General features: G+C 43.3%; 1 protein-coding gene across 1 annotated transcript; it reads left to right on the top strand.

Annotated features, from left to right (window-relative positions):
* The first annotated feature begins 906 nt into the window (after nucleotides 1-906).
* On the top strand, nucleotides 907-10,363 carry mapk11 (mitogen-activated protein kinase 11). The gene is made up of 12 exons (XM_026363083.1): nucleotides 907-1,177; nucleotides 5,058-5,187; nucleotides 5,288-5,346; nucleotides 5,432-5,543; nucleotides 5,798-5,827; nucleotides 6,113-6,160; nucleotides 6,245-6,359; nucleotides 6,441-6,512; nucleotides 7,187-7,266; nucleotides 7,442-7,520; nucleotides 7,658-7,831; nucleotides 8,195-10,363. The coding sequence occupies exons 1-12, from the start codon at nucleotides 1,065-1,067 to the stop codon at nucleotides 8,266-8,268; spliced, it is 1,086 nt and encodes a 361-aa protein (XP_026218868.1). The 5' UTR covers nucleotides 907-1,064; the 3' UTR covers nucleotides 8,269-10,363.
* Nucleotides 10,364-10,876: the final 513 nt, after the last annotated feature.

Here is a 10,876-nt window from a genome sequence, read left to right as displayed (position 1 = left end):
TCATCCTGAGAGGATGGAGCTGGAAGTGCTGAGGGCACAGCGGAGGAACAACGTGGAGTTTGATGGCAGCACTGGGTTAGGATTTATCTTAAGACTTATTATGTTATTTTTAAAACTACAACTAGTCAGAGGCGTATCTACAAGTATTCAGATACGGTGGCCACACACTGATGTTGCAATAAAAACACTGAGACCAGGTGTGAATGACTGTGAAACCATGATTATGAAAGAACTGCATGAAGATTACGCCTTAGACCAACTCCTCTGTTCAGCAAGGGACTCCACTGAACAGCTTCTCACATGAAACCCCCATGACTGGAGAAATGCCGATCTTCTGCCGACTAGTGGCCAAAAACAATTTCAAGCTGCTTTAAAATAAAAAGCGTGTAAAAGTATTTTAAATGAGTTCAGCCTCAGTGTGGCGGACCTGCAATAGAAACACAACCACAGACTGCATCAGTGATTGTTGCACAGATCTTCAAGAATCTCAGTGCGTCACATCAGTGGGCTGAAAACACACGCACAGCAAATCCAGAAAACCCCTCAGTTGAACACTGTGTGGGTCTGAGCTTGTCAGTGAGCTCGTCTCCATCACCAGAGGGCAGCTGTTCTCAGCATCTCAGACTCCTTCCGCCCTCCAGTGGCCACAACTCTGTTAGTGCAGCTTCAAATAAAACCTGTTTACCTCTTTAACACGGACTGGTTTGTATTTAATGTAAAGATTGATACTATTGATTTAGATATTATTATTATTGTTATTATTATTAATAGTCTACCTTATTTTTTGGCTGTGTAGCCACAGGGTGAGTTGAAGAGAGAGAGAGAGAGAGAGAGGCTAGAGAGAGAAGAGGATAGAGAGAGAAGGGGAGAGAGAGAGAGACAGAGAGAGAGACAGAGGCTGTCACTGGCCGGTGCGGAGCAGCAGCAGCAGCAGCAGAAGCTCGCTCAGCACACGGCGGCCCCCGCCTGCGGTCCCATCTACCAGTTTTCTCCCTTCATCTCCATCCTCCCCCCTCCGCCTGTTTTTTGCCCGTTCTGTTCTGAATCGTATCCGGCTCAGAGAAATGTCCGCCAGACCGGGATTTTACCGGCAGGAGCTGAATAAGACGGTGTGGGAGGTTCCGGAGCGGTACCAGAATCTGACGCCGGTGGGGTCCGGAGCCTATGGCTCGGTGTGGTGAGTGTTTATGGCTGTGTGTGTGTGTGTGTGTGTGTGTGTGTGTAGGATTGATGGGCGAGGCTGCACGGCCACAACATTTACCGTACATTGGTCATGATGCATCAGCATTGCTGTGCGTAAATGTCGGCGGTGACAGGATGAAGCTGCAGACTGGAAACTGATACTGGGCTTTCATTGTTAGTACCGGCGTTATGCTGCTGTGTACCCGCTGCCTGTGCATCTATTTCGGGGCCAATATAAATGACAGTTTTGCTTCTATGTGCAGATTATAACGTGTTTCGTGTGTGCGCACCGTTGTCAGTCACACGCTGTCAGACACGGCAGGTCTGTAGGACCAGACTAACACTTAACCCACATCTCACTGTCTGATGCTCCTATATAGGTGGCGGGGAATTACACAATGAGACAGCATCAGTAGAAGAATTTCCCAAATAACACCCCACCCTACCAGCCCTACACCCCTAGCACAGTCTCCATAGGCTTCTAAAAATGAGGAGGGGGGGTAGCAGGAGCCTAAAGATGCCACATCTAGGAAAAGCCTGTGTACAGCTGGTGTCAGTCGATGACACAGTGTCTGTCTGACACCCTAAAGTCTACAGTAGGTGACTGTATCTGCTCGCATATGCCTGCACACCCAGCCCCACCTCTGCTTATGGGGGTATGGATGCAGACGTTTCCAATCTTACAACATGCATTTGCTTTAATATGAACAGCTGGTGGGATACTGTTTCCATGGCGATGCATCCCGGTGATAACCACCTCTGACAGTCAATATTAATTAAAGCTGTAAAAGCAGGCGGATGGTTACCTATAAGGAAGTGATGAGACGCTGGTGTGTGTTGATGTGACTCATCCCGGAGGAACAATCACATCTTCGGGACACAAATGAAAGTATTAGAGCCGCTCACAGCTCCACGGTGGATGGGAAAAGTTAATGGAAGCCTCAGGATTGATGCTTGCACCTGCCATTTACTTAACATGTCTGACTCCAACTGCAACCATGAGCCTTTTAAGCCTGGATGATATTTAATTAAGACACTATCTGAATTAGCAGGTAGTGGGGTGTGCAGCTCTGTTGGAGCTCCACTTGATGATCTCAGTGTAATATCTTGTTCATGAATATCGTGCCTGCGTTGCAGCTTCAAAACCTCTGCTCAGAATAGCACAAGAGAGAAAAATAAAACTAGAGAACTGGAAATGTGACTTCAGCTTTCACATGTGCATTTTTGCAAAGCGGACTTGCCAGGGTCAAGGTCTGATTTAAACACCCACGTTACAAATTCAGATGTACGTGACATTTGTCACAAGAGTCAATTTTGCACCTCTAATGTTCTTTATGTGTTTCTATGAGTTGATTTTAAACTGTTTTTTTCTCCAATGCTGATAATTATACATATAAAAATGCTTTAAATCTCCATCATATTTTATATATTACTTTTTCATACTATACATGATTATACAAAATGAGAAATGATTTTGCAAATATGATTCACTATCTTCTAATATTTGCTTGAAATTAATCCAAAGTGATGATTTTTCAAATGAAATTCTCAACAATAAACGTTTTGAAGTCGATCTCTCCAGTGAGCTGCTCAGATTTGACTTTCTTAAATAACACATCCACACAAAAGACATTCCTCCACACACCACCCCCCGCTGCCTCCATTGTTAATGTTGCTCTCCAGCCATTGTCAGTGACTTTCTCATGGCAAGACTTAACAAGCGGTTGGGGGATGGGGGTTCAGAGTCTAACATCTGTATGTGTGTGTGTGTGTGATGTGATGTGAGGTGGGGGGATCGGAGAGTCTAGTACATTTGGAGATGCACAGTACAACAATCTCACACAGCTCTCACTGCAAACCCCCCTTAAGACCATGTAGTCAAGGATGTAACGAGTTCATATAATCCATTATAAGAACTACAAGGGTAAGGGAAGGGATAAGGGAAAGCAAAGATTTTCGAGGTGTAAGGGATTAGCTTTTAAAGAATGATTATGGAAATTATTTAGAGCTGCACAGGCACAAGAGAGCGTATCATAAAAACCCATTGAATTATTTAACATACAGTGCTGCTCGAATTTTGATAAGTCATGACACAAAAACTATGATACGTCTGCTCCGCTTCCTGCTATCGAGCCCTAATCTCAACAAATATTCTCTTTTCTGCTTCTGTTTCTTGACAAAGACACTTTGGAACCAGTCCAGACAGAACACGAGGGCAGACTACAACTAAGCTGATCAAGGCTGCTTTGATCGTACATCAGCATATGTAACATCTGTTCAGCAAACCCGGTCTTTGGCATGAAGCTCCTCGTTTGGTTAAATATGAATAAAACATGACTGGTTCATTCTCTCCTGATAATAAAAAAAAGTTACGTCTTGTCAGATTGTTGATTGGAAATCTGATAAAACCAAGCAGAAAACGAGATTAGAGTTCTGATTTGCTGCTGATGCTTATTGGATAGATGGCGAGGTGCCATTTAAAAGACACGGTATGGTAGTGTGTGTGCATTGGAAGCAAACTAAACCCTACATGCATAATATTGGAGGCAGTGTTATGCAGGAATTACTCCACCTTGACAAAAACCTGTGGACCAAATTATGATTTCCTCTGCATAATTGGAAGAATCCCCTGTTGCCACGTGTATGCAAATGAAAGGTTTCCCTCTCTCTATTTAATCTGAATTAATTAGACTAAGTATTGGAATTAGAAAATGTTCCCCGATGGATAAAATGTGTGCTGGAATAATTGTTCATTAGATATTAGCGAGCTGGGATATTAAAAAAATACAGGATACAGAGACGAAATAAGAGGAGAGAAATCGATGCCTCGGCTGTGCTGCTCAGGCCCATGTATGGAAGACGGCTGGGAGGAAAGTATTTGAGAGGCCTGGTTCATGTCAGAGCCTGGCTGCTGCTGCTGCTGCTCTCTGGCTGAAGCCGGGTGGGCATCCGGTCTGGCAGCAGGTGATCATAAGAGATACTGTAGAGCCACATGGATGCACTCAGCCGTGCAACTGTGTAACTTACTCAAGCATGTGCGCATCACGGGTCTCTGTGAAAAAAAAAAAAACAAGTGCAGCAAACTGCAAAAGAAGCTATTTTTTTGCATGATGGAAATAAAATGTGTCAGGTTGTGGTTTCAGCCACAGTCAATTTCATTACTGAGAAATTCCTAAACACGTCTGTGTGATGATTTAATGTACCATTACATTAACACATATTTGTGTTTTAAAGCACACGGCTCCATACAGACACTAACCACGGTTGCAACATTCTCTTTCTGCGCTGCTTTAAATGTCCACTTCTTGGAGTCAGCGTTTCACTTCTTGCTTGCTGTTTCTGCAGCCCTCCGCAGCGTTTCTCAATTCTCGTTTCCTTCCTGTTTGTCTGTTCCACTCTCTGATGGCTGTATTATTAGCGCTCCAAAGTGTTGAAAAGCTGGCTGCGGCTGAAAAGACATTGGCATCACAAAAGAGGGAGCGGCGGGGAGGGAGGGGGTGGGGGACGACATTTACATTTCTAAAGAAGCAGATGAAATGAGCCGTGGCACTGCCATATCTGACATCTTCACACCTCTTGTTCCACCACATCCTCTTTAGATCTGTCCCCGTTGCTCTCGATGTCTCTGTCAGACTTTGTGTCTCTCTGTGTCTCCACATTGATCATATCCTCATACTATCATTAGCTGATATCAAGGTTAAAGGAAGAGCTTTTGTATTTTATTTCATAGATAGATATGACATACTACTACTGCTGCTACTACTACTACTACTACTTGCAGTTGGAATACTTAATAAACACTAATTCAGATATGTTGTGGTAGCTTTCATTCAGAGGTTTGTAATATTTGATTTCTCTCTGTTTCCCCTCTCCAGTTCAGCGTACGACGTTGTCTCGAGGCAAAAAGTTGCGGTGAAGAAACTGTCCAGGCCTTTTCAGTCTCTGATCCACAGCCGCCGCTCGTACCGGGAACTCAGGCTGCTCAAGCACATGAAACACGAGAATGTTAGTGCTCCCTATAAAAATATCCAGAGACAGACAGACGCAGCTCTCTGCATGTCTCGGCCCGGCTATTGATCAGCTCCGCTTGTCTCTGTCTCTGCAGGTAATAGGGCTGCTGGACGTCTTCACACCTGCTGCAACATTAGAAGACTTCAATGAGCTGTAGGTCTATAATCACTTGATGTTTACTACAAGCTGTACACCTGTCCGCTTTCCACCAATAACTATGCACTTTCCCCTTTTCCAGCTACCTGGTGACTAACCTAATGGGTGCAGACCTCAATAACATCGTTAAATTTCAGAGACTGTCAGACGAGCACGTGCAGTTCTTAATTTACCAGCTCCTCCGTGGCCTCAAGGTAATTTTACAGCATTATGATACATTCTACTGTATTTGACCAGTGTCCAGTAAGTTCTGACTAACGCTGGATCAGCTCAGGAGCCAGCAGAGCAGAGCGGCTGTCCACTCAGTCTGGTTACCATGGGACACACAAAAGCAGCCCCCCTTTAGGCTGGGGCTAATATGGTGAACTGCACTGTTGACCCCTGTCCCCCTTTATGTCCTCTATTCCTCTCCTCTGTCCTCTCTCCTCCCCCATCGCCCGTCGGACAGTACATCCATTCAGCAGGATTGATCCACAGAGTGAGTGCCTTCTTCTCATTTTGCTCTAAAATACAGCTAAAGTAGCCTTCAAGGTTAGAAAGTCATCTTATTCAACTCTACCTGACAGCAGCAGCATCTTGTTCTAACTCTTCATTGAAGATACGTTGGTATATAGACTGAGTTGAAGCGTTTCTATGGATGTGCTCTGGATAAATACAGCGGAAATAGCCTGAAATGGATAATAAAGTGAGTCTGAACCATTCCTCTCTTTGCAGATCATCTTTAATCTAATCAGGTCTTTGTCTGTTTCACTGTCTCTCTCAGGACCTCAAGCCAAGTAACGTGGCAGTAAATGAGGACTGCGAGCTGAGGGTAAGACTGACTTTCACTTTAGTTCAACATCTGCAACCTACAGCGTGAACCCCATCTCTTAAACACCCTGGACCTCCTCTGCAGATCCTAGACTTTGGGTTGGCGAGGCAGACAGATGACGAGATGACGGGGTACGTAGCGACTCGCTGGTATCGAGCGCCGGAGATAATGCTGAACTGGATGCATTACAACCAGAATGGTAAGAGGGGGTCCAACTGTCTGCTTTTAACAAAACTGGTTAAATATGATTAAAACTGAACACCTGGTGTTTCTGTTCCAGTTGATATTTGGTCCGTGGGATGCATTATGGGAGAGCTGCTGAAGGGAAAAGTCCTTTTTCCCGGCACTGACTGTATCCTTTAACAGCACCGGACTCCACCGCAATTTGCAGCTACTTTCCCCTCTTGTCATCAACCTCCCATTACTTTTGTAAAGTGCCCTGTGGAAGCAGACCTCTGGTGGATTTGCATCACAAACCCAGGCCTTTCTGACTGGGAGGTGCATCAACACAGACACAATAGATGAGTAGAAGCAATGACTAAAGGCTGAAATTTGATTTAGTGATCTGTGTTAGAGATTGAGTCCTTGGCTGTATTCACACACACATTTATCCGCCATTAAAACAATGCAAGGGGCTGTATTGGAGAGGGTGTGCTGTTTCATGTACCGTAGTGGTGGTGAGGCAATGAAATATGATCCGGGAAGTCCAGCTGGAGGATTGGTTGTATGTATTTAAAAGCTTGTTAGCACAGTGGATTGAAATACTCACAGACAGGATATTACAAGTCTGGAACGTCATCACAGCAGCAACGATGATAACTGGGCGACGATAACAAGGAGGGCAAGCGACAGATATTCATCACTCACATGACAGCAGAGTAATGTGCCGAGAATATGTCACACTGTAGAAAGAGCGTGACCAGATTCAACTTTTTTTTTAGCAGCACTGAAAGTAGAAAGTCTTCCTGAATACAGTGTTAGTCGATTTCATATGTGAAGATGCCACAGCCCTTAACCTGCACAAAGATATTGACCAGCTGAAGAGAATAATGGAGGTGGTTGGGACACCGACACCCGAGCTGTTAAAGAAGATCTGCTCCGAACATGTGAGGGAGTGCATGTGATGTTTTTTTGCAGACACAGGCAACCTTTTCTCACTGATTAGTCATTTCACTGACTGACTGAAGAGTCAATATGCACGAGTGTTTGTGGTCGTCGATCACTGACTGGTGACACCAAATGGTCACATGCCACGAGTTGAACGCTGGTCTCTATTTGCAGGCACAGAAGTACATCCAGTCTCTGCCCTTCATGCCCCAGCAAGACCTGGAAAAGATTTTCAGGGGAGCAAATCCACTAGGTACGTGCTGCAGCACAGGTTGTCAAGTCCTGAAATTCAATTGAAAAGGAGAAATACAGTTAAACAGGTTTTGCACTTCAACTTGTGTCCAACCCCGCCCAGTCCTGTTGAACTAGTCCTGCTTCTATCTCTGTTAGCCGTCGACCTGTTGAAGCGCATGCTGGTCCTGGACTGTGATGGGAGGATCTCAGCCAGCGAAGCCCTGTCCCACCCCTACTTCTCGCAGTACCACGATCCAGATGACGAGCCGGAGGCCCCCCCTTATGATCAAACTATAGAGAGCAAAGACCGAACTCTAGAGGAATGGAAAGGTGAAGCTTTTATTTGAAATTAAATATTATATTGATATAGATTGTCACAGCAGGAATTACACAATCATGCATGTGAGCTGCAGAAAATGCTGTGAGTGAGTCATGGAGGATATTTTTGCATGGTTTGAATGCTAATTTTGAGTTTCTTTGTTAGATTAGTGTACCAGGCCGAACAAGCACAATTATTATAGGACTTAAAATAAACCTGCAACAGAAATATCCCAGTTTTCATGTAAGATTGCTTTGTGTCGTGACAATGAAATGTCATGGAGGTGCTTTTGCAGTTTTACTGTTTAAACAGACGCTCAAATACTCGTTTTTTTTTTTTTTTTTTTCTCATTTCTCTCTTTTGTGTCTTCACAGAGTTGGTATTCGAAGAGGTGAACAGCTTCAAAGCATCCAGCAGCAAGACCGATAGCCTTCAGGTGGAGCCGTGAGCCGTGTCCTGCTCCGCCTCACCCTCTCACCTGGAGATGGAGCACACACTCACCGAGTGGGAGACGGACTGTCGCGAGAAAACTGTGCACTCTCTCCGCTCGGTGCGACTGTGAGCCCCACGCGATCTGATGCACATGTTGCAGTTACAGGGAGCTTTTTAGAATCAGCTTAGCGGGACTATTGCGGTGCAGAAAGTTGCTTCCTCTTATGCTTCCGCTCGGTGAGGGTACAATGAGGAACACGACTACGTAAGAGGAGTCATACAAGAGAGCAACTTTAAAGAAGTGGACTGTGTTTACAGACTGATAGGACGGTGAAATGCACACTACGATTTCCAAAGCAACAAAAGCAATGCCTCCTTATGACTCCATACCATAAGTCGGTGCTTATATAGATATATAGGGACTTCATGTTGAAAGGCTTGCAGTAATGCCACATCATGTCAGAGCATAGCTTTAGCCTGCATACTACTGCATGATTTTTGTGCATTTTATTATTAAACCATATAACTAGTGCGGTATTATAACCATTAGGGCTGCTTATTGTATCAGTCACATTGGTTTGAAACCAGCCTGAGGGCCAGAGAGAAGGGGATTTACAGCAACGTGGCCACCTTTTCATGTTTTATCTTCATAATGTCTGCATAGTAACCAATAAAAACCAAAAGTAAGCGAAACAGAAACAGTTTTTCCCTTAGATGAACGTCATCCTCTCCATCTTACAGAATCAAAAACACCGACTGTGCTATTAATTAGCACAGTGATTAATAGACTTTATATGCCAAAGCTGGAGCAGAGTGGCTGTGCTGCAGGTCTGTGTTTACAGTGTCACCGTGCTTCTTTATATCCAGTATATCCGCTGATGGCTGGTTCTCTGATCACCTGTTGGCTTTGGCGCCGCGCCCATCAGGTTTCCATAGTTCTCTGCTGTGTTTTACAGCCATGGTTCGTGTTTACAATAATTAAGATTACAGGCATTTTGTAAATAGTCAAACACTCCAGGCTGAGCCATGTTAGATAAATCATATTTCCTCAGTTTCAGTTTCTTTATAATGCTTAAATAAAAGAAAGAAAACTAATACACTGACTTGTAACCATTCAACTGTGCACTGTGCTAATGTGTTAATGTTGCACTACTATATGCACACCATTATGACAATTGGCAGACTTTTTCTTGCAGCAGACTTTTTGCTGAGGTCCAAATAATTCGCCTGCGTTCAACCACAGTGTGCAGAGCCAATAAACCACAAGTTTCCTTACTAAGGTCAGTGAAAATGTCAAGAGAAAAAAAGGACAATGGAGATGTTATAAAATGGGAAACTGATTCTAATTGCTTGCGTACTTGCTTCCTACAATTCTACTTTGAGCAGTACACTGTAATAGTATTAACCATGCCTCATAATACTAGTGTGAGTAATACTGCAGTTAACCACAGCAGTGATTCACACGTGATTACCAATCCAGCTCATCTGAGCTCTCTGGATTATACAGGATTAGCTGGATTTTAGGTGTAGTTTGGTGTGTCCTTCGTAATCTTGCAAGCAAACTGTGATCCTGTGGCTCAGGCTACTTAAGTTAAGTGAACCAAATGACATCATTTTTGTCTCAGAGAACCATTAATACCACACACACACATACACACACACACTTTTCCACTAAGAAATCATTTTTGACACAGAGAATAACAGAAAACCTGCTCTAAACAAACTATTTTTTCTTCCTGTTCACACTGGAATGCTACATGTGGCCGTCCGTGCAACACTGGATGCGAAGTGTCGACGTCTAAATGAATCGAAAACCTGTTCGTCCCAGTCAGCGCGTGTTCGAGCTCTGAATGTTCAAGTGTCGTGCTGCTTATGTTGAAGTTGTACCTGTGCTGGTTGGAATAGTGAACTGCAAACCGAATGTACATGTAAACTGAATGTTTGTTCCAAGTTAGAAGCGTCTTATGAATACATGGTGGCATGTGATCCAACTGTAATCAAGTGTACGTCAGCTCTTGGTTTTGGAATAATTAAGATGATTTTATTATTTCTCAACTACGCGACTTGACAAATTCTTGCTTCAACATAATAAATCATTATTTCTGTTTGTATTTGTCTCACATTTCCTTCCTAATGATCAGTATTCTTATATGCAGCTACTGGTGTTTTGCATTTTAAAATGATTTACAATGTATTTATTTACAATTGATATTATTTTAAAATGCTTCAATCCCTTCAGTCTCATTTTGAATTCATTTGTAAAATGTTTTTGAAATACATTTTCACTTTAGCATTATGGATGTGGTATGCCAGGCCTTTCAAAGCATGGACTCCCTCTGGCATTTAACAATGTAACAATGCTGGGTACTTAAAGGAATCTACTGTATATTGTAATATGGCGTAGTATCATATATTACAGGCTTACTATTGAGTACTATCATAGTATGTAGATTACTATTGTATATCACATCCTAGTATAATGTACTGTAGTATAGCATAAGACAGGATAAAGAGATGGTAAGTTGTATCCATTTTATGGTCATGTTACTTTAGTTTTATTTTACTCTACTACAATTAAGAGGCAAATATTCCACTTTCTACTCCAAAAAACCATTTATTATTAT

The sequence above is a fragment of the Anabas testudineus genome, chromosome 23 (assembly GCF_900324465.2).
Source record: "Anabas testudineus chromosome 23, fAnaTes1.2, whole genome shotgun sequence".
In the NCBI taxonomy this organism is placed as follows: domain Eukaryota; kingdom Metazoa; phylum Chordata; class Actinopteri; order Anabantiformes; family Anabantidae; genus Anabas; species Anabas testudineus.
Note: the sequence above shows the minus strand (reverse complement) of the source record. Positions and strands in the feature narration are given on the sequence as shown.